Source organism: Clavelina lepadiformis, chromosome 1 (genome assembly GCF_947623445.1).
Source record: "Clavelina lepadiformis chromosome 1, kaClaLepa1.1, whole genome shotgun sequence".
In the NCBI taxonomy this organism is placed as follows: Eukaryota; Metazoa; Chordata; class Ascidiacea; order Aplousobranchia; family Clavelinidae; genus Clavelina; species Clavelina lepadiformis.
This window is the reverse complement of record NC_135240.1, coordinates 8471454-8495825: the sequence shown is the minus strand read 5'-3', so window position 1 is coordinate 8495825 and position 24372 is coordinate 8471454. Positions and strand designations below refer to the sequence as shown.

General features: G+C 36.1%; 2 protein-coding genes across 5 annotated transcripts in view; one reads left to right on the top strand and one right to left on the bottom strand.

The window, feature by feature from the left end:
* Nucleotides 1-1798: 1798 nt before the first annotated feature.
* On the bottom strand, nt 1799-12808 carry LOC143453371 (dyslexia-associated protein KIAA0319-like protein). 2 transcript variants are annotated; one of them, XM_076954693.1, is made up of 21 exons: nt 12646-12808; nt 12338-12501; nt 11105-11252; nt 10379-10735; nt 9201-9392; nt 8956-9077; nt 7956-8109; nt 7715-7815; nt 7388-7496; nt 6934-7094; nt 6663-6785; nt 6286-6431; nt 6063-6211; nt 5141-5286; nt 4575-4733; nt 4360-4505; nt 4056-4192; nt 3801-3917; nt 3601-3691; nt 3230-3336; nt 1799-3079 (listed from the first exon to the last, which is right to left on the bottom strand). In XM_076954693.1, exons 1-21 carry the CDS (start codon nt 12731-12733, stop codon nt 2796-2798), a joined length of 3201 nt encoding a protein of 1066 aa, XP_076810808.1. In that variant the 5' UTR covers nt 12734-12808; the 3' UTR covers nt 1799-2795. The 2 variants fall into 2 exon arrangements, with proteins under 2 accessions (XP_076810808.1, XP_076810819.1); XM_076954704.1 differs by lacking the exon at nt 10379-10735.
* Nucleotides 12809-17308: 4500 nt separating this feature from the next.
* The window catches only part of LOC143459565 (small ribosomal subunit protein eS26-like), an 85489-nt gene continuing 78425 nt past the window's right edge, over nt 17309-24372 (top strand). For 2 of the 3 annotated variants that reach the window (XM_076956796.1, XM_076956781.1), the window contains exons 1-4: nt 17309-17391; nt 17560-17689; nt 21420-21539; nt 21981-22101. In XM_076956796.1, coding sequence (XP_076812911.1) covers nt 17565-17689; nt 21420-21539; nt 21981-22089 — 354 coding nt within the window. In that variant the 5' untranslated portion in view covers nt 17309-17391; nt 17560-17564 and the 3' untranslated portion in view covers nt 22090-22101. Of the gene's footprint in view, nt 17392-17559; nt 17690-21419; nt 21540-21980; nt 22107-24372 lie in introns of those variants that run through there. The other variant, XM_076956789.1, reaches the window with a different exon arrangement.

Below are 24372 nucleotides of genomic sequence, written 5' to 3'. Positions count from 1 at the left end.
GAAACAATTGCACACGTTCCCATAAAATCCCCTTGCAACAGCTGCATATTGTTGACACTGACGTCACACTTGTACGCGTATCCAAATTACAATTTTTAGGCACTCGGTGACGCTAAAACTTTCTGAAATAGATTTTGCACGCTTTGCACTGTGTGCATAACTTCAATACCATGCAAAATTCCAAAAATACTTCTAAAGCTGAACTTTGAAATCAAAATCGACAATGTTATGGAATGGTATGACAATCTTTATCCTTGGACTGAGGAAAGTCTTTGCACAAATTAGACCAATGATTTCTCATCGCTCTAGCCCTGATTATGGAGCTAGCTTTCAAAATACCATACATTTTTTATTGTTTTTGTAGCGTATTGCCTGAATCTAGGACTGTCCACTAGGTGGTCTGAACAGCAACAAGTGCCGTTAATGCTTTTTCCAAGATCATTACAACGGTAGCGCCATGTGGTATGGAACACGAAGTTCTAGCTTCATTATTCCGAGTCCAGCGCGGCAGCGCTCTAATCACTCGATCACCGAGTAAGCTATTAGAAAATCTGTTAATTTTTTTTTTTTCAGTTGCATGTTTCTGCAACGTAATGCGTCGTTTTCTTGTGTACTACGGGTGAATCGTGAAAGTACTTTAATACCATCTTATTACCAACATGCAGTATTGCGCCAACCAATCTGTTTATAATTCATTCATGGTGAACCAGAGCTCCCTGCTATTGTCTCTTCCGCCCTGTTACACAAACGAGATTTCGGTCTACGGGATGGGTTTCTGTTCACAATCCGCTTCGTTAAACACAAGGTCGTGAAAATATCTCAGAACATGACCTATGCTTACAACTATATTTGCTCCTGTTTAATATAATAGGCTATATTAAGCGACTTTGCACAAAAATGCTTCAAAACCAGATAAAAAACCTCTTTTGAAAAACTCTATGCATTTTATATAATTTTTGATCGGGCAAATCAAAATTTTTCTAAAAGAGCATGCCCTGGACGCTCGTATGATAGATAGGCTAACTGTGTTGCCAGAGCTTCGAACTGGCCGCAGTAAAGTCAGTAGGGCCTATCCCATGCGAACCTGCCATTGACAAGAATCTGTCTTACAAGTTCTTACATATATGAACGAATATGGTTCGATTATGGATTAAGTTATTAGTCTGTATCGCTGTCAAAATCTCAAATAAGTAGCTAAATCTGTACCTGGCAGTAGGCCTGTTTGTGTTTGTACTTGAAAGTTTTTGTAATGTTTGTATCGTAAGTAGGCTCCTGTTATGCATTTACATTTTGTTTATAATTTTCAATGGTATTTTTTTTCTTTAGTTTTTTAGTTTAGTAGTTATGTTGAGATTATAATCATGCTAATCAAGCTTCATATTTATAGAGCCTATTTATAAATCTTGCATCCAGCCCTTAAATCTTTGCCGCTGGTTTATTGTTCGTGGAATTATCTGCTTAACCCGCTGTATTAAATTATAGTTGCTATTGATTTGTCGTTCCCCCACAAGCAATAACAACAACTGGAAGATATGATAAATTACAAAAATCGTTAAAAGACGCTTTGGATGGCTGTATAACCCGATTTTATCTAGCCCAGTTTACCACCACTGCTTTTTATTTGTTTTCAGTTACAAAATACTAAGTTGTCGTCACGCGGTGTATTATTTCCCTTTTTCTTTCGGCCCTATTTTTCCATCAGGTTATTGACATTACTGTTGTTACTTATGAGTGGCATGAATATTGCTTAACTGCTAAGCCTATTAAACCGAACTTAGTATTACATGAGCCAAAAGACCAAGGTTTAACACAAGTATATTTAAATAACCAAACTCGTTATAGCTTCACTTTATACATATTTTCGGCACATAAGCTGGTAATTAGGACAAAAAAAATTGCACAATCATAAAGGTAGCAATCGCCTATGTACAAATAAAGCAAAAGTTTCTTAGCAATAGTTTTCGGAAATGGTATACTTGGTGCAATATCAACATCCACAGTGATCGACGTTACAACCAATACGGATGCCTTGAACTGACCAAATCCTTTGCGCTCGATACCGTTTACATGGTAAGTAAATAAAAAGAAAAAACAAATGGCTAAAATCACGGTAAAACAATATAAAACCTCAGAGTCAGCATTAGGAAAAAATTTCTGATCTACAATCGAATCTACGAACACAAAAACGTATTATGTACTTGAAATCAAACTAATGCAACCGTCGTAATAAATGTAAATAAACCAAAATGCAACAGCACCATGAAATTGACAAGAGAAAACTTGCTCCATAGGTGAAAAGGTATTTCTACTCACTACAAAGTAGAAATAAAAGTGCAGGGAAATGTAGGCAAGATTGCAATCTTATTAAACACTTGAAATGATAGTGTACTTACAATGCTTGTTTATTTTTAATCGATCTTGCTACAAAATTTTCTGATTCTTTGACTGCGAAATTCCACCCAGGCGTAATTACACCCCTGGGCATAATTTATTGTGCGATAACCTGTTTAGCTGGATTAGCTTTAATTATAACATTACTACGGTGACTACGATTCAATATAAAATAAACTCTTTTCTGAGTGCGTGCATATGTAATATTCGCATAATCACTGATTGCCAATTATCTTGTGGAACTACTGTACTTAAAACAAGTCCTTTTATTAAACCTACACCTGCGATAAGATTAGGCCGACCCGTGATAGACCTCTCATTCAAACTATGATAACAACTCGAAAGCAGGAAAAATAAATAAAACGACAACATCGGGCAAGACAAGTTGTTGTTCATGTCATACATCACATTATCTCTTCACTGCTACCAACGCCGCGCAGGGAAACCCCCTTATCCAGCCCCTTACCGTCGAAGCCGTCACCATATTCTCCCTGATCGCACCCTTCGTACTCGATCAACGGGCTGAAGTGCTGTTTCGACTTTTGTTTTGCTCGCGTCCGTTTAGGTGGCCCGCTTATCAGTTTGCGTTTTTCGTACAGCGTATGGTCTTCCTCCGCTGACGATGATGACGTCATACTACGCATTAGTGACGTTGTTCGGAAGGAAGAATTCTGCTTGTTGAAACCGTCTGAAATCATCAGAAAACTGGTATTTGATAAAAGTAAAAATGATATGATGGTCTGCCTTTGCCTGAAGTTATCTTTTCAAGCTGAGCAGCAAAAAGCACGGTACAGGCTAGTGAAGGCATTATTAACAATATGCTTTATCTGTCACTTGCTTTTCCTTGTGATGCCATTTCTCTTCAAAATAAGGTTGTCAGCATCCTCAGTATGCAAGGGGCTATAATTTCGTCTTCTTCGTTTTGATTGCTTCACTTTTTTTCGCCTACAGAAAAGTCAAGCATTCCGTTCAAGTACAACAAATTTCCTTGAAAATGTCGAAAAGTGTCGAAAAATATAAAGTTAACCTTAAGGGTGCCAAACTATATCCTGTTTCTTATTTTTACTATAAAATTTGGTTAACGCGGTTCAGAAAACATCAAGTTTCCTTGAATCATACTCAGAATGTACTTAGTTGTCTTCGTAGCAAGATTTTATGCAGTTTTACTTTTTGGAAACTGACAAAGTTCTACAATGATTGGCCACCTACCTAAGCAGTTTCCAAGCAATGCAATAAAGAAGGGATCCAACCACTATGACGAGCACACATATAACTATGACAACATAGAGGACACTCCAATCTGTGAAAACATAATCTTAATTTTTCATGATATCAATAAAATCCAAAAACGGAAGACATTATGTCAGATGTAATCGGATGCTTCTGCTTCAGTAAGGTAAATCTCCTACCGCAGTTTCTCACACCATCCCCAAAGTAAAGACGGAAGAAGTTCTCCATCCAGAAAACATCACAAATGCATTCTTTATAGCGACATTGGCCATGACCCGAACAATTATTTTTGCAAACTATTGACCAAAAATGAAGTTACTTAAAAGAATAACTACAAAACTAAAAAATCCGAGTCGAAAACGTTATATTAATCTGCGCAGATTATAAAACTATCAGTAGATTATATAATTGGGTTATAAAATTACAAAACTCACCATATGTATCCACCAGCTTAATATTGACATCTACGATGGAAACCTCGGACTGCAATTTCGCTCGCAACACCTCGACGATATGCGTTGCATCAAGTTTCTCCCCGTTCTCCAATTCCACAGTAAACGTAAGCACTAAACTAAAGAATAGCAAGGAACAAAAGATGAACGGTCTGAAGACTGAAATGTAAATAATGTCCGACTATTAAAAAAATTGCGTACACTTGGCAAATATAAAAAGGCAGAAACACAAAACGTTGTTGAGGTCAAACAGGGCTAAATTGCCGAAGAAAATGTAGCAACTTACTCTCCAGTGTGGCGTTCAGGATAAATTGATCGAACAATTAAGTTATCCTCGTCAGTTAAGCCAAGCAAAAGAGATATCTGCTTCATAGCAAGGTCCTTATCTTTTTGAGCGAAACTCTTTGGTGAAACCTCCATGTGCAGTTCAACCTATGGAGATAATTATGCTGTCAGTATAACGCTAACCTAGCTATCAATTAATAAGGAAACTTCACCCACCAGATAGCTCAATAGAGGGTCAGGTAAAACGCTGACTAGCACGGCGTCAGTTGATTGTTTCCCACGAACATTGGTCACAGTGAGATGAAAAATATACTTTCCCTGTGTGAGGCCAGCCACCCAGAGAACCTTCTCATGTTCGCTGCTATGAAGCACACGCTGCAAGACAATGCACGTTAAATGCTACCATTTAAATATGTTATATACCAATGGTTTTCAAATATACTTGGTTTATGCGATTGCAGTTTACGTATCTTGAGTTATTTCTTATCTGCATGTGAGTACATAAAGATTTTCGGGGCATATGGGCGACAAATGAGAACGTGTCAATGTTTGGTCTGTTTACATCAAGTGATAAGGGGCAGTTTTTAGCGCCATGAGTTTTACAACTGAAATTGTACGTATAACATCCTGAAAAAAAAAGTGACTAACGAGCTCTGGTACGAAATTGTGCGTTGCTTAATAAAGTCGTTCAGTTTTTCAATTATAAGCGAACAGAAGTGGAGTCAGCAGACAAATTCATTTACTGCAAAGTATGCGAATAAAATATGCTTTATCAACCTTACCCCAACTGCTGGGCTTGTAACGTCACGGGTCCATAAATACGATTGGATACCGTAGTTATCATGTGAGTTTGAACCATCCAGAGTAACAACATCATCTGGAAGTTGAATAACAACATCTGGACCTGCATCAGCTTCAGGAGGAAGTTCTGCAGGAAAATATTATCATAAAATGATGGCATAAGTTACAACTATCATAAGACCGGAGTGAAATGAAGAGTTTCAGTGACGTAACAACAATGCAAAAAGATTACGTCATTTTGACACGTGTTGTTTGGTCGCTTTCTGTGTAACCTCGCAGCATTTCTAGCTTCAGTTTTCTGTCAGAATCAGACAGTAACACTAACGTAGGTAGGTTATCGTTTCAAAAATGGTTCTTTTCAAATTAGAATCGTGAGCGAGCGTTTTACGGGGGGGGGGGGGATTCCATTGTTCATTTTGTTTCATCAATCGGCTAGAGTTTGCTAAACGTTCCACTGGCTTGCCTTTATTTAAGATTGTGACTGTATGGCGCCGCAATAAACTGTGTGTTCATCAACATTGCGTTAGGCATAAAGTTCAACGGCGATATAGTTAACGGCCGTTACAAGTGTTACGTCTGGCACGAAAACGTTATTAGTACAATTAGTGTGTTGATAAACGACCCAACTTCGATTGTACGTTGTTGAAAAGATTCTATAGAATTTATACAACAGATTAGTTAACACTACTTACGTAATCAGGTAACAGGTAACGGTACCAAACCGTAATTCACCGTTCCGTAATTTTTGAATTAAGCCTAGCTCTAGTTATCTAAGATATCACATCATAATCAACGTACTAACAACAGGAAGAATGGAAGGTAATAAACAATCATATCCACAAAATATTTTTAAACTTGACAATTTTCCAGTAAACACCAAAGCAATCCACAGAGTTAGCTAACCTTCATCAACGGTGACAGTGACATCATCAGAAGCTGAGGCGCCTTCTTCATCAGTTACAGTCAGAGTGTAGACATAATTACCTGTCTCGCTTATGCCTCCTACGATCGTTGTCAACGAATTAGGTGTTTGTATGGTAGACGAAGGACCACTGAAAAAAAGGCTCCTGTAATGACTAATTGCATCTTAGGCAAAATAGTTTAAAAAGACATCTAACATGCTTACGATGTTTGCCGCCATTGCACTCCCTTTACACCTTTGTCATCAATGCTCTTGCTGCCATCAAGGTGGGCTTCAATCTCCCCACCACCCATGGGTAAGATAAGGTGTGGATTATCACCCGCTTCTGCCACCGGTGGATGATTTGATTCCTTAGAAGCCAAACATGTTAATACACCACTCAGATTTCAGAACTGACAACAATATGGCAGGTAAATTACTCAAAGTAAGTAGCTATATAATGACTGCAATGTGCTGTGTCATAACTTTTACAGCTATAATTGCAACTAAACCCACTAAGATTATACATCATGCTTAATTTGCATTCATTGTTGTAAAAGGTGCTACTCGTTGACGTTATTTAGCTAAGTCAGCAAATTTACCGGAAGTACTGTGACAGTAACTTGTGCAGTATCTTCTTGTTCACTAGCATCTGTTACAGTGAGCAGAAAGGTATATTCACCAGCAATGAGATGTGATAAGTGAACACACATTGTACGAGCGCCCTGTAAAATAAGCCTATGCTCTACTTCACATACCAAAAAATATTTTGACAGTTAAATAGTAAAAGCACACACTAACACAGTAATTACTTGTTTTATCCCAAAGTTTAGTATTCCTGTATACATGATTTAATAATACAGTATGATATACCTGCATGTCGACGGCTTGAATTTTGTCAGGCAAAAAGGACCATTTATATTCTACGATTCCCCAATCGTCAGTGCTGCCGTTGCCACACAGAGTTAAAGAGTCCTGTGGGAGATGGATTAACTGGTTGCTTCCAGCATACGCAATTGGCTTGTGGTCAATTTCTGTAGACAAAGGAAAGATATATTCTATTTATCAAACAGAACTTGAAAGTTTACATCCTGCTATGAAACCGGGTTACTGGTTTAGAGTTAGATAAAGCAGCAGCAAATTAAAGTAACAATTATTATTATTGTTGTTAATTGCTTTTTATGTTAACGAATTGAACCAGTTCTTAAATAATTTAGAAAATTAAGCAATAAAACAATCCATAATGATAATGCTATAAAACAATGCCTCATTTCTAGATGTCAAACAGAAATAATATATATGTGTTGAAACTCTTTGTTCGACTAACTCTCTTTCACAGTTAAGCTTGCAGTAGTGGAATTGGTGACACCATCAGAATCAGTTACAGTCAGCTCAAATTGATAATCACCAACTACGAGTTTGCTCAATTGCAGAAACTACAAAAACACAGTAGCATATATCAATAACGTTTCAGCTCACAAAAGTGGCAAACCATAAAGTCATAATCACAAACAATTTGAAATAGTTGACAGAAAAAAAAGTAGCTTAAACAGAAAATCTGTGTTTGTTTATCATCACAATTTAAGCAGTAATGCACAAAGTTTGTCAGGATTGTCGTAAGACTAAAAACAATAAATAAGAAAAAAATAGTAACCGGTTGATCATCTTCAAACTGAACCTGTCCTTCTGCAGCTTGCAGAGGACTGGATTGCATTTCCCAATGATAACTTACTATTTTCGCGTCATCATGAGAACCTTAAGAGATAGTATGCAGATGCAAGGTGTTAATTAAAAATAAAAATGTTGATGAAGTGTTGCTTTTATGATGAAAACATCTGCTTGCATAACCTGAGTTTGTCAAATGCACTGGTTTGATAAGCAAGCATAAATCTTACTTGAGCCGTCCAAAACAGTTGTATCAATGGGAAGAGTGAGAATTTGTGTATCAGGAGATATCACAGCAACCGGCGCTTCATTCACCCGCAGTGGTTCAAGCACAGTGACATTAACATAACCAATACCGTGGGCATTAGTGTCTGTAACTGTTACCTAGAAATCAATAAAGCAGATGTGTAGCAATGACGAAACATGCTTGAAAATCTTGATTTTGATAAAGTTTGAGTATGCAAAAACTATTCCTCAGGTCCATTTTAAAGTGATAGAGCAAACATATAATGTGACATCCAAATAAGCATAGAGGTTTGGATTGATAAGTTATCGATATCATGCGTTTGCGAAACGTTTTCCCATAGCCTTTTAAACATTTTTCAAATACCACCCAACACTACATGAGTGAACATTCGTCACTTCTGAGAGTGGAATTGCTTTAAGGGTGAGCAATCAGAGCACACTATACAGGGCACATATTACTCAAAGGGGATAGAACTTGTCAAAATCCAATTTCACTTAACGTTGACAATACTAGAAACACTCACACTGACTTTTGAAGTGTGTGGAAAGTGCTTCAAAACATTCAGGAATGATTATGAAAAATTTTGCTGCAATCTTTTTAACCGAAAAAAATGATGAAGAAAAAATCATAAATTATATATATACAACCTGCAACGAACTGAATCATAGCAAAGATTCACATTGTCTTAATAGATAAGATATATATATGGTAAATGACAGCCTAAAAAATCGTAAAACCACATTTAGAATGAACTAGGATATAATAAAATCTAGCTCTAGTAGTCTAGTGGTATGTTAGAAAGGTTGTAAAAACCATCAACAAACACATGGGTAAATTACCAATATAAAACAACCAACACAACTATGACACACATGCACATTGCATAAATACAATTTTTAAAACGTGTAAGTAACATGAATAGATCAACTTATATCAAAAGGAGATGAATTACTCTAGGGCTTTTAATACAAATTCAAAGCTACCTTAAATTGATATGCTCCGGCTGTTAGTGTTGATAGACTAAGAGTATCACCGTGCATTGTTTGCTTCCCATTAAAATCAACTGGATGGTCAATTAATTCCCATTCATACTTGAAACCAGAAGCTGCAACAAAAACACGAAACATCTGACTTGCAAGTTAGTCAAATTTTTGCGCAAAATCAAGATACAGTATTTATATTTATGAAGTTTATCATCAGTTCTCTTGACAGCTTAAATAAAACTCACGTTTTTCTGGTGTTTCATCGACATGAACTTGTAAGTCAACGGAATCCTGGGGCAACTGTATCTCTGTTACACCGGTCACATGGACAGATATAATTTTTTCAGCAACAGTGGTCGTTGTGATTGTTGTGGATATGACTGATGAGCTGCTGGTTGATGTGCTTGGGCTCACTGTTGGTGGTGTGCTCGTGCTCACTACACTTTCACAATTATTCATGAAAAATAAAAATCATCCATGAAAAAACACAATAATGGACCATCCTATAGCATTGTTAAGGATTGTATTCAGTCTGACATGTACAGCAAGTATAGAAACATATTACCAGATGCCACTCTGTGTTAGGGATGCCCTATTTTGTAATATGATTGTAATATTTGTAGTCATAGAATTTGAAAGAGAATAGTATTATTTGTGATATAGAAACAACCATATGGAATGTTAACCCAATTTCAAAACAGAAGCCCAGGCATCGAACATGAACCACTTCATCAGTGTTATATAAATCTATATATTACCACAGTAGGTATTTTGTAGCCTGCCGATGTTTTAAAAACATTTTCATACCTTGATTTAACGTTAACGGGAGAGTTAACGTTTTTAAGAGAGTTTTTAATGAACTACAAAAGGATACTGTTTTGACAGGATTGTAAAACCAACCTTACCACAGTATAAAGAGTTATTCACCTTGAGTCATCTGACACAAAATACATTTTACAGTAATGGATTTCAGCGGGTAAGTTACAAAAATGAGTAATTGTTTAAGCCAAAATAAAACTTCTATTTAAAGTAACTGACAAAGTGCGAAGTCAGTTTGTAAGGTACTACATTTTTCAGATCGACACATACTTTTATAATGTATAAAGTAACTAATTAAAACTTAATTAATAAAAAGGACTTAAGAAATGTGGAGTGGAAATTGCTCAATTGAAGCAAATGCGTCTAAATGTAGAACGTCATGTATCAAATACGACATGAATAGGTATGTCGAACATCCCTAGCATAATCGTGAGCAGACTGGACGGCAACTGAAATTATGTATACCAAATATTATGAATTCACTGGTGTCCAGTACACATATATGCAACAAATAAATCTCAGTTAAAAACTTGATTGAATTGCAAACATCACAATTCAAATTAAAAACATCAATAAAAAACGAAAATGGCATGCAGCGACCCACCTATCTCGGTGTCAGTGGTTGTATAGTTTGTAGATAATATGCCTAATTCGCTCAGGGTATCGTTAACATTGTCTAAGCTTGTGCCATTCATCACTGGAGGTGGCATGATTACATGACTTTGTATTGTTTCTGGAATATCAGTGACCACGTATTCTGTAGGTTCCCCTGATTCCAAAGGTTGCTCATTCACTGTTGTAGTGGCTGTTTTGGTTGTATTTTTGACGTCACTAATCAAAGGGGGCGATGTATTGTCACTAACTGATATGGTGTTACCATCCATTGCAGTACTGCTTTTGTTACTACTATAATCATGCACAGATTTTGTATCATTCAAATGCACGGACAAGACTGATTCAGCTGAAATCAAACAGAATTTGAACAATTAAAAAGTAAAACATAATCATGATCAAACACACAAAATATAAACGATCACATCATAGCAGGCAAATATCCAATTACAAGAAAATGCTTTCATTGTAGAATAGGAAAGATCACTCCCTAACATCACAATGTCATTTTATACTTCTTTACAAAAGATAATTTTATTTTAGCATAAAAATGGCCAGAAAAAAAGTTTTTAAAAAAAATAGCCTACAGAAATTTGGCAACACATAACCGAAATAATTTTCTTATGGTTGTTGGCATAAAAAATATGGTTCAAACAAAAAACCAAGAAAAACAATGATCCATTCATCAGGTTAAAACAGCACAAACAAGCAGACTTACTTTTATTTTCAGCTCTCTGTTTTATGTATATTAGTGTAGTATTGTAGCCCTGAGCATAGGATGCAACATTTTCACTGTCAGCTGTATAGGATCTGCAGGGCCCATCTTCCATCGATGATTCAGGAGGACAATCAATCAACATGCAAAACTGTAACAACATATACAATATATCAGTGTGCTCACATATACAGGTATATAGTCCACATCTGTCCTATAGGCGTCAGGTTTTGAAAATCTGGTTTTGCAAAACTATTTAAATCGCTGGGTAGGTATTTTTGAAATCCGGAACTTCAAAACCTAACAATTTTTATGTAAGTCAGCATTTCTCCAACCATGGGTTGCGACCTTAATTTGGGTTGCCTGGGTTATGTTGATGAGTTATGAATACCGTGAAAAACTTTTGTTAGGAAAGCTGGTGTAAATGCTTTTTTAATTACAATTGAACTGGTAATTTATGATAATGCTAAGAATTATCCTTTTATGCAATATTTATGGGTAAGAAATATTTCATTTAAGGTATCTGTGTTATAACCTAATATATAAAACAAAAAAAAACAAGGTTTACTAAAAAAGCAACATTGTATTGCCCGGAGTAGAAACTGTTTTTGAACAAAACTGATCAAAGATAATTAATTAATTAAACAACGCTGTTTTATGAGCTAGACACACTAATCGCTCTGCCACAAAGCTGACTGAATACCCTCAACCTTTGTGGTATTGCCATGAAACAGAAGAACTGATTGCATCAGGTCCCAGGAAAACTATGGGTCTGCAACATCAACCCTACAGACCTGTAACTGGGGCCTACGAAACTTAGATTACCCGAATTTTAAGGTGTAATATATATAATATTTTAGTAATAAGTCTAGTTTACATTAAACCTGTTTTGGCACTTGTCCTTCACTTTAAGTAAACTGTAAATTTGAATTATATATAAACATTTTAAACAGAAATGCCAGGCTGTGTCATTGACAAAAACCTTTACATATACATGCCTAACAAACTCTAATACGTTATATAAAAGCATTCCTATCAGAACATATCTATTACTAAGTGTCCACTAGTATTCCAATAAAATCCAGCTAAAAGTTAAGTGACCATATTGTTAAATGAGCATATTGTTAAATGAACATATTGTTAAAAAGCATATTGTTAAATGAGCATTCATATGCCTATATTCAGTAAGTCTATTGTTAAACAAGATATCAGTACAGAAAATCGAATTATTCATGCCTGGTTATGATAAACAAAAACAGCCACATCACAAGATGTATCATCACAGCACTCCTTGGTGCATATATCAATATTGTTAGCAGATACAATATGGCTTTGATCATCTTCTAGAGGTCCAGCAAGTTGTAACTGGAAACTTCTTTTCATTGCAACATCACAAATTACTAAACAAAAAACAACATACAATTAGCTGATATACAATAATAGCTGATGTAATGCACAATAAAATATTCATCCGTGGGTTGTATCGACTTTGAACCCGTATATACAGCACATATATTTGAATCAAATTTTATCGTTAGACTTACCGTTCATCACATCTTCAGCAGGGTGAAGTCTTGCGAAAAGTAGAATGAAAAATAACTCCGAAACGATATGTTTCCACATAGGTAGCATTTTCTCAAGATTTAGTTACATTGTTTAAACTTACTGCATGATATTGTATTTAACCAACCTGATGGGTGGTGAGATTACACTGAAATAAACAGCAAAAAGAGGTAAACTGATTGTTTCATTTTGTGTCTTTCACTGAGATAATTGTAACTAAAATATCAAACAAAGTGACTAAATCACGGTAAATAAAATATTGCAATACAGTAACCAGCAGATTTCTGCTGATATATTGACAAGTTTATCACTGTCACGTTTGTGTGGAGAAAGAAAGTAATTTCTTCGCATACAGTTATGGTTGGCGTCAGGATTTAACCCAAATCTGCTTGCAAATCACGCATTCTTGAGAATAACAAAATATGTCAATATTCATGCACGTAATATTTGGATTTGTGTTCGATTCTACACATATCTATTGAAAATTATCATATTTTGATTATAGACTAGCTTAGGATAATTACCATTTTTTAAGCTACTGTAGGACTATTGGTAAATGTTCTTATTTTGGTAACCGGCAGCTGGTAAAATAAAAGTCTTATTATTTACCAGTTGCTGGTGTGTGAAGTAGGAAAACATTAATTGCCTAACCAGCTTGTAGAGTCGCATGACTCCAGTCAATGACTTGACTTAAGGTACTTCTTTTAAAGACTTGACTTGATGCAAGTCACTTTCTAAAAAAGTATTGTAAATAAATGACACGACTCGAGTCATTAATTGAAATCCAGAGTGCAAAGTTTGCTGTTTTTGGGTGAGAAATAGTCTATACCAGGGATGTCCAACCTGCGGCCCGCGGGCCACATTGCGGCCCACCTGAGATTTTTGTGCGGCCCGCTAGTCATTTTCACTCCAAGTAGTATTTTGAACTTTGAATCTTAGCCTAATTAAAATGTACCAGTCAGCTCTTTATGTATCCATTTTTTTTGAAATGTAAAAGGTTCTGCGGCCCATTGAATTATTTCAAGTGACAATGCGGCCCATGCGGCGGCAATAATAAAAGGTTGGACATCCCTGGTCTATACATTTAGCACACTTCCCAATCTGGTTTGAAATTACTCGACTTGACTCGAGTCAGTTGGTTTTGATTACATTTCGGTATTAAATTAAAACTAATCTCTATTCTTTGGTGCAAACACAGTTAAGTATAATCTAAAATGAATTTATTTGTCTATGAATGAGTACAGAGAAATCAAATTAAGCAAATTTTGTATTGATCCTAAACGTTTTGGTTGACAGAAATTTCAATTTTGGATTTTGGGGTATAGTATAAAAGTGCACAACCACAGGACGCCTTTGAATACTAGACCCCAGCTATTCAATTTGTGACGTCGTCTAATTGTGCACTTGCATACTAGACTCGACTTTTGTTTAGCTTGCTTTCAAATATCCATAGACTCATCTTCAATCGAGTCTTATTTACTAAATGACTCGACTTCACTATGAGTCACTTCTACAAAGACTCAAATAGCGTCTTAAAAGGTAAATGGCTCAACTTGCAGTCAAATTTTGATGACTTATTTACGACTCTGCCAGCTAGGTCTAAAAAGCCCGTTAGTCCCAGACTGCAGTTTTTCAAATTTGGTAATCATGCAGCCGCAGCCGCCCTGCAGCAACCAGTGAAATAGCCTACTATTCAGACTACAACAGGTCTAATAACCTAGGCTATCTAAGTAATATAACGCTTACACTAAGTCACAAGTAACAAATGTCAGTGATTCATTAAACCGTGACAAAACAGAAAAACGAAAAAAGCAGAGCTAACGGACAAGATTAATTTACGGAAGAAGGAAATTGTGAAGTCTAAGGAACGTGAAACTAATTTATGGAATGTGCGGAATTATTTATTTCTTTTTCAATGTAATCTTTTTTAATGCAATTGACGAAATAGAAAATATAACATACGCAGTATTGTTTATTATTTTAACGTATATAAACGTAGTGCTAATTTTCCATATCTCACTCAAACAAACTTCTTTAGTTTACCTAAGGCAAAAATTGGTACACTTCAATAAGGTGCTCAGCACGTTAGGTAGTCGGTAGTGCTAATGTTCAGTCAATACAATTTAAGACGAGTAAACCCGGGACAATTCAATCCAAGGACTATTCATCCCACAAATCAACAGACGTTAGATGGATCTTCCTGGGTTCAGTCGTCCTGGGTTCGATCGATTTTGAATCTTTATGGTGTACCCTACATTTAAAGGTGTCTATACACTGAATGCGATTCCCAAAAGAAACGTCATATGCGTCAACTTCACTCAATCAATCGTTTTATTATTCGTCAAAATCGCCGAAAGGACGAAAAATCAAGACAGTTGTTAATAGTGTGCACTAATGAACCGGAAAAGGGTCAAAACCGAAACGAATTAAAGAAATAAAAGATTACCATAAATTTGCATGTACTCTAAAATGTCACCAACAACTACAATCATAAGAATTTTTCATATAACTTGCAATAGCAAATATAGCCTACAGGTTATCACATTCTTTTTGAAAATAGACTACCGGTTTTTTCTTTGCTTTCTATTGTCTGATTTCATTCGTCAGCGCTACACAGAGTTTAGTTGGGAAGGAAGCCGGCACGGCATTTTCACAATTATCAGTAAAATTTAACATGACCATCATAGCAAGTCTTTCTCATTGCTGTTAGTGGTTATTCTAAATCAAAAATTTCTTACAAGATGTTCTTTGGGCAAAATCGACTACAGACATTGCTTTTTCTTTTTGTTTTATTTCGTAAAACGTTATTGTCACATAGTTCATTATATATTCCCTATTCATCAAATATTACCTTAGTTGAAGGGACTGTAGAGGCATGGTTTCGTAATAGCAATATCATACTTTTTATTTGACGGCTACTGTTTATTTTTTAGTGCATTTGTGGGTATTAATATTGCGCTATTTTTTTGCTACAAAAACGGGATTCCGTTACCTAGGATGGAGTTTCTTTTGTGGGATTTTCTTTAACCATCCATTTTTTAGGCATTTAAGATATTCATTGCTAGTTTACTAAAATCATATCACTACATATATTTACTTCGGCTGTTAATATCCTTGTTTTTATCGTTAGTGAAACTCTGCATCTTCCTATAATGTAGGCCTAGTTGTTAATTCGATGTTTGTGATCTTTTGGTTTTAAATTCATTAAACTTACTACTTTGTGGGTTTCGTGGCCATGCTAACCTATCATTTTATAGCATAATTCTATTAGGCCTATTGCCATTTTTGTTTCTGTGAATATGACAATCCATCCATAGTAAATAACAACAACATCAAAATTTTCATTAATTGCCATCAAATATTACAATTGATCATATTGTTCCTTGAGTTCAAATTCAACATAGTTGCCTTTTTCATTACAGGGCTATGGTTTTCTTAAATAATTCTTTACTTGTTGTCTAATACTCATTAAGCATGTGGAATAAACTTTTGAGGGCAATATTCTTTCTTTAGGTTGTGTTCTTTCTGGAAGTTTTTAACTTCTACAGATTTTTGTGGTAGCTTTAGGTTTGGGATGGCCCATATGCGTAGCTCCTTACGAGTTCTTTCTCAAATTTAAACACATACTGTAGTACCAATACGGTAAGCTACAAATTTCATTTTTATAAGCATGCGTTACAAACTCACAAATAATTTCAAAATTCTCAAATTTCTTACTCGTGATAATATCTCCTTCAACAAAATGCTCGTCACAGATTTTCACTTGATCTTTGTTGTACAACTCTTGTATAAACTTGTCCTTTCGGTATGAAAAATATATAGGTCAATATATAGGCCTACGCTACAAACGTCACCTTCCCCTAATCATAATTCTTTCTCCGTAAGTCCTGTAAGGCTACACTGAGTCCAAAGGTTCAACCAAACTCAAACCCGGAAGTGCCAGCACTGAAGCGTAACGAGGGTCAAATAAAAACGGTCTTTCCTCTAGCGGTTTCCAACCATATTCTTTATATCATTGGTCAAAGTGATCCCTCACTGGAACTTCACCTAATAGGTCTATGTATATAGCCTGTATGGTTACGCGGCATCAAAATCGTTTCATATGGCGTTCAAAATCGTTGTACACGGCGTTTTAAACTTGAACACCCTAAACTGCCTGCTATTACTGAGCGTATAAATATTACAACGCATTTCATAATTTGCGTTTCGGCCATTTTGGACGGGGTGGTCAAACGCGGAAATTAAACAAATTCCATTATAGTTCGCTTCTTCGGTGTTCGTCTTTCTTATTTATTTTTGAAAAGTACGGGCGCAAACACTGCCTCTGTTCCCGGGCACTGAAAACCTTTGGTACGCCCCTGTTTCCGTGTGGGTGCCACCTTAACCTTAGGTAACCTTAGGTCTCTCCAGGTGTCTCCAAGGTGGGGACCTGGCCCCCCTGTTCCGCCATCTATGCATCGAAATATAAAATTTTATTGTGTATGAATAATATTGCTTTCTTTTATTTATAAAAATTTCTCAGACAAACGAGTGTTGCTCTCAAACGTAACAAATACAAGATATTATTCCATTTAATTATTTTATATACCGTAATATATAGTCTTACTTTTTAAATGTCCTTTCCTTGGCTTGCATTTAGAACGTCTTTGCGGAGGTTGTCATGATTTTTTGGCAATGGGCTTTCTTTCGTGTGGTGGAGCCTTAGAGTGCGTAGCGTGTCAATAACGGTGAGTGTTTCCGGAAAAGTTTGATCAATACCAGAAGAATCCCTAAATCATTTGTTAAGTTTATGATGTGTGCAGAATTTTAAAATTGTGTTTAGATAGATGATCACCGCTTCAGTTAGAAAAAGAAGTATAAAGTTAGGATAGTTAAGTTTCAAAACTGTTTTGCAGAGAAAATGACCAAGAAACGAAGAAATGTTGGAAGAAACAAGAATGGCAGAGGTCACGTCAAATACGTCAGATGTGAATCCTCTGGTGCCCGAGTGCCTAAAGACAAGGCTATTAAGAAATATATCATAAGGTACTGTATGCGGTTTCAATTATTTAGTTTAACTTATATTCAATTGTGAAGTTTTCCACACAATTGCTGCCTGCCAGCCAGCAATGAATAATATTGACTTTTTTTGATTTTTGATTACTTTATGACATTTGATTTAATTAACACACAAACAATAAAAAGTTTAAAACAATAACAATAAAAAGATTTAATTAACACACAAACAATAAAAAGTTTTTTATTTAAACATTCAATGCTCATTACCACTGTGATGAACATGAAAACATGAAGAGACCACACAACGACTATAGTAATGTGGGTCTTCAGACACACCTTAATGCACATTGCATAAACTTTGATGTCATCTTTCAATACCTGAATGGCTGCAAAAAATCGATAAATATAAATTCTCTGCAAACATAACGCTCACAATAATGTACAGAATAACTAATTCTTTGCCTACAACAATCACCAATGATAGACTTTGCCTACAAATTTCTTCTTACACTGCTCATAAAAGCCTACACCTAACCTGCAATTGTGAGAAAAATATGTGTTTTGGCTCCCAAGGGGAAAACATATATACATATATATCATTTGGCAGCAAACGAGTTAATAGATCTTTTATGAGTTATAGTTTGGGTGGCAAGATTTTTTCGATTGCCTATACTTAAAAGTGGAAATTATGGACCAACTTCGATTTTTTTTAAATGGAAGCATTTATTTTACCGACCACCAATTAGTGAATTTGGGAAAAGCTACTTAAGACAAAACAGGTAAACAACAGCTAGTAAAGTCGACACTTACCAACCACCACTTAAGAAAGTGGAATATACGAATATGGTAAAGTAGTCTGTAAATTAAAATGTATGCGAACTTTCAGCTTAAAGTTACATCCCAAACTTCCACTTCTCGTGAATAAATTAGTAAGCTAAGCCCAGCATGGAATGTAAGTTTTTTGTGCACCAGACAGTGCAATTTTTTTTTCAGACTAGTGAGCAGCAAAAGAGGTGTGCAATAGCTACATTGTGCACTGGTCATGTCCGGTGTTCAACACTTTCTTACCATTTGATAACTTGGTTGCGAATTGAAATAACTGCTTTTTTGATGTTTAATATGATGCTTTTTTCAAAAGTCTAATTTAATTTTCATTTTTTTTTACTCCCGTTTGTCTCAAACTCACACATCTTATGACTAATTTACCCTGAAGATATATTTAAACAAAAAAGAAGTTAAACATTCAAGAGATTCAAACTCTAGACCTCCAGCATTTAAACTCAATTGCTTACCACTATGCCACCTCAACTTTTCCCCTAGTCCAAAATGAGAGTGATAAACCTATCAATTAAGATTTGCCAGGCCAGTCACCATGTTGGGATAAAGATTGCGATTTTGGGACCAAATTAAAAATTCCCTGGATTTTTACAGGACAATCCTGGGGATTTTTGAGATTTACATAATCGGAAAAGTTATAACATAAATGGCATTTATTTATGATATTTACGCTAAACCAGTAGCTCATCAAAATTGTTGACAGTGGTGTTGTTACTGATTTTAGTTTAGGTAGTATTTATATTGCACGTCTGGCCATGAAAATTTTAGCAGCAGGAAAGTGATTCTTTGTTGGTGTCGGTCTAGTGCAGGGATGTCCAACCTTTTATTATAGTGGGCCGCATTGTCACTTGAAATAATTGAATGGGCCGCAAAACCTGTTAAATATCAAGAAAAATGGGTACATGAAGTACATACTTTTGGAGTGAAAATAACTAGCAGGCCGCACAAAAATCTCAGGCGGGCCGCACTGTGGCCCGCGGGCCGCAGGTTGGACATCCCTGGTCTAGTGGGTTTGCACAGTGGTGTTTTTTGGTATTACTATGACTAAACCTTGATTTTATTTATACTGATGTTTATGTCAAACCTTTTATAAAAGAACTCTATTATTCAGGGCTGTTGGATTTTGGTGTCTCAGTGCCATGGCAACCTAATTTTGAATTGGGCATCCAACCTTGAGCTGAATGAATGCCCACTGGGCACCCATTTAATTTTTTAAGTTTTTTTAATGAATAGTCTTCAATACACAATGAGTTTATCCATATGACTGACTTCTAGATAATGCCATCCTTTAAGGTGTGATCTGTGTCAGACTATGCTATGCCAACAGCATGAAGAGGCAATTGGCCAGACCATTGGGGAGAAAAAAAGCAAAAGTTTTATGGAATTTTGACCTGGAAAACTGCATGATTGATTGTGATTGTTAGCAGATTAAGCTTAGTTTGCCTGAGTTGGCAGTGTCTGATTTTAGTGGACATCGTGGTGCCATGGCAACCAAATTTTGGAATGGATGTCCAACCTTGAGCTGAATCAATGCCCACTGGACACCCATTGTTTTTTAACTGGTGTTCACTGCACAGTGAGGTTGCCCATGTGACTGAGTTTTGGATAATGCCATAGGTGTGATCTGTGCCAGACTAAGCTATGTGGACAGCATGAAGAGATTGTGGTGAGAGATTTAATTGCAGGAAATGTCTCTAGCAATTGTGACCAGACAATTGGGGAGAAAAAGAGAAAACTTTAACAAAATTCTAGACCTAAAAAAACTGGATGATTGATTGTGTCTGTTGGCAAATTGAGCTTAATATGCCACAGTTGAGCATCCAACTTTTCAAAGTAGCACACATTTTTTACAAAGCCAGGATGCCCAAGGGCATCCAGTAAAAACTGTTAAGGTGATTCACTAGTTGGGCAGCATTTTTTACAGGGCCAGAATCCTGGGATCGAGATTAAAAAAAGTGGTTAAAATCTCTGGGTTAGTGCTTGTTGCACTTGAATGTCCTTAAAACATAGATTTTGTGATTAGGCTAGTGACTGTAAAATGCACTAGTTTGCACTTCTGATATCTCGGCAAAAAGTGCCATGCTTTGGGCAAAGACACAGTCAATACTGTTTTCCATGAGTTACAGGGGTGCATTTTTAGATGCATGATTTTGCACTTAACCATACGGGCGAAATATCTGTACTCAAATTTTCAATCGATTTAATAAAAACTGTGTAATTGTGCACTTCCAAGCCAAGCATTTTCGGGCACCGGCATTTGTTATTTTGGGTTGTTTGGCACACACAAGGACTTCCTGAAAATGACCATGCTCTGCAGTCTAGCACCAGTGTATGAAAACAAAAATCTTATATTTCACTCGTTTTCGTGCTGGTTTAACTAAGTGCTATTTTAAATTCATGTTGCATATATATGATAGTATCTGCACTTTGCGAACTCTTAACTAGTGTATACATGCTTGTGTGTATATTGTTCAAACAATCAAGTAAAAATCTGACATGTAGTGTGTGATAAAAAATCCGGTAAAGTTGTTTGTAATTCTACATAAATGTTATGTGACACACCATAGAGGGAAATTGAACTTTTTTTCTAAGGTTACAAAATTGGTTCTGTTAACTTGATTACTGCCATAATCATGGCCTTTCAATGAAGTCCTAACAGTAGTTAGTCAATGCAATTCACATTTTACACACTTTCTTTTTCTTCTCATGGAATTTATTATCAGTTTGATTAAGTGTTACAACAAGGTTAAACCGAAGTCAGTGTTGAATGAGGATATCTTCAACAAGTAAAACATGTTTTCATTGAACTCAGAGACAATGTCATTTTCCGATTCTGAGAATTGCTATTTTTAAAGTTTGTTTTGAAGATATATTTGTTTAAAGTAAAATGTGTTGACAAGCCATTTTATATCATTTCCAGGAACATTGTGGATGCTGCAGGTATGCGTGATTTGGGAGACGCAAGTGTCTATGAAAATTATGCTCTGCCAAAGATGTATTACAAAGTCTATTACAGCGTTTCAGCAGCCATCCATTTAAGGTAACTTTTTTGTCTGCTTTTGCTCCCAATTCTAACAGAGATGTAACCAGGTTTTTCAGTTACGGCTTTTCAAAAAGGCGTCGTCATCGCATCAAGATTAACATATATGTAATATCTAATACTGTATGTACACAAAGTTTTCAACAATTGAAAAGGCGCTAAGGTTCAAAAAATATGCACAGAAGAAGTGGCTGCTACGCCCCTGTTCAACGTATTACCTCATGAAATTATGATATCACAATAAAGGCACTGTTATCTATGGATATCAAATCAACTCAGTACCCTCAATTTATCTTTACACCTTGTTACCAGGCCAATTATGACATTATTTTATACTGATCTAGCTCAAGTTATTATTTTATATCTGATATAGCAATGTCAACCAAGAAGCATATTAGTGACCTCTAGGTGGTAACACAAATTATGTTTCATTTTTCAAAGGTTGGTCAAGAATCGATCGAGGTTAGCTCGTAAGGACAGGACGCCACCTCCTCGCTTCAGACCGGGTGGTCAACAGCAGCAGCAACAACAGCGACCCCGTGTGTCGTAAATAAAATATGCTCTGAACTTTGCTGTGAAGTGTCTTGCTGTGATTGCTATGAATGGCATCAGGTTTTGAGGAGAGCATGTGTAACAGAAGTTCATTGTTGCCATAAAGCCCGTTGTCTCGAGTATTACCGCGATGGTTTGCAAAAGGCCTTGCTCAAGCACCGAAACTCATCCATCGATAGGGCATAATAAACAAGATCGTTTCCATTAAGTTTTTGAAGCCTTTTTGCAGAAATTCAGCTAAAGTACTATACTACTATAGGGTTAAAACATGTATTGAATGCGTTTAGGAGAACACGAGCTAGTTCGATGTCCACTTGTCGGTCTCAAATTCGAGCAAGATCCCCCAAAAATATTAGGGATAAATGAAATACATTTATCGGTAAGTGTAACTCTGTTTGACGTAGTGAAGGTTAGGACCTGCGAGCCAGTGTCGTACCAAATTTTTTCCGGGCAGATTGACGTAAAAAATGTCGCATGACCTGGCAAACTCAATTTTTCGAATTGAAAAACCTTGTAAGCTACTGTATTCCCAATCAGTTCGTACGTTAAGTTTGTAACCTTCTGAATTTTTTCTGAATCCGAGGTTTTGGAAAGGAAAGATTACGCTGAGTAAACCAAACAACTACATTACAATGCCCGGAACAAATTTACCATGACACCGGAATTAAATGTTATAATTATTTATACCTACAGTCGACTCCACTTAATTCGGACACTTTGGTTCCGCTCACTTTTGGCCGAATTAAGCGGAAAATTAATTGTTCGTTTCATGGTCATGCGTAAAGGCAAACTACGCATTTAAAATACTGTAATGTTGCGTAATAAATGAATTGCAGCTGCGCTATACTGCAGTAATTGGCACTGATCGCATAAAACGCACAAGAGTTATACCTTCAGGTTAGTTGTATTGCTTACAGTATTTCGATACCAAACGATTCAACAAATACTGTATATTACTGTGTAACACAATGACTATGACTATGCGACTATGAAGCCTGCACGGCCTAATATGAGTTCATTGTCGATTGTTACAGCATGAATCGTGATTGTTTCACCATAATCACTCATAATGCAATTACATCTTGTGGTAAAACGAACAAAGTACTGTTTATTGTGTCATAACCTAACGATAGGAATTGCGAACCTGTGTCCGAATTAAGCGGAGAATTGTCCGAATTAACAGGAGTTTTTTACGTTCAATTTTTACTTTTGTTCCGTTCCTGAGCATTTTGGCCGAATAAAGCGGTTGTCCGGGTTATCCGGTGTCCGAATTAAGCGGATTCGACTGTATAAGCTAAATTTTAATATGGCTTGAAATACCATCTATGTTCAAGTTACCGTAGGTTTGTATAAATCTTAAGTTGGAATTTTTAATTATGATTTTTGGCTCATAGATTCCACCCCTCCGGGACCAATAAACCAGAGGTATGGGACTCACGCTCCATTTCGTGTATTAACTAGTTAAACAATAACAACAATCGTCTCATGACAAAACAATGTTTGTAAACGACAAACAACACGGGAATCAACGCGTGATAAGTCCACAGTAAACATAATGATTTAAAACAATTTTTGCGGAGTTGCAACAGGGATAGGTGCAAATAAAATCTTAAGGATTTCATGTTTTGCGACACATGTAATGCCCTTATTTATAGGAGAGATGAAGAGCGAGATGTCTATAAGTAAATATTAAGCTTAAAGTACATTAAAGAGAACCCATGGCTCAAAGGTACCGCTATGGCCAGCACTTTTCTTCAAAACCCTCCGCTGCGGATTATCTAACAAGAAGCTTCACATAACTTGTCCTATTCTATTCCTTAGTTGCTGTGCTTTTATTTCCTGCGAAAATTTATTACTTTAAAACCATCTCCAGTGATCGAAATTAAATTTCTTGTGCTTTCTAAAAAACTTCCTTTTATCCCATACTTGCAGGACATTGTGATAACTTTCTAGGCTAAGACATTAACACTTCATTGTAGTATAGCGGAAGGCTTATAACATATGTCGTTTTCAAGTCGCAAACAACTGATGCAGAAGCAGGAGATGGTGAAATATGCTTTTGTCTCATTGGTTCCTCTGGCTCATTTTGTCTCATTGGACCTTTGATTAAATTCCTATTGTAGGCCACTTCAGTCACTGTCAAATTCACGATTAAGGAAGCCTAACAACAATTTCCATGATGACATAAAACTGACTTTTAGACCGTTCTGTTGTACTTCGTTTCTGTTTAGAGGATTTCTTGCTTTTCAATAATTTGAAATTTTTAATCTGTTCTACTGTA

Excerpts from the sequence above, each read along its gene's own strand:
- LOC143453371 (XM_076954693.1), bottom strand. The coding sequence starts at position 12,733 with ATGCTACCTATGTGGAAACATATCGTTTCGGAGTTATTTTTCATTCTA. Across the intron at positions 7,095-7,387 it reads AAGCTTAACTGTGAAAGAGA|AAATTGACCACAAGCCAATT; the intron begins GTTAGTCGAACA and ends CTTTGTCTACAG. Across the intron at positions 6,432-6,662 it reads TTACTGTCACAGTACTTCCG|GAATCAAATCATCCACCGGT; the intron begins GTAAATTTGCTG and ends TTGGCTTCTAAG.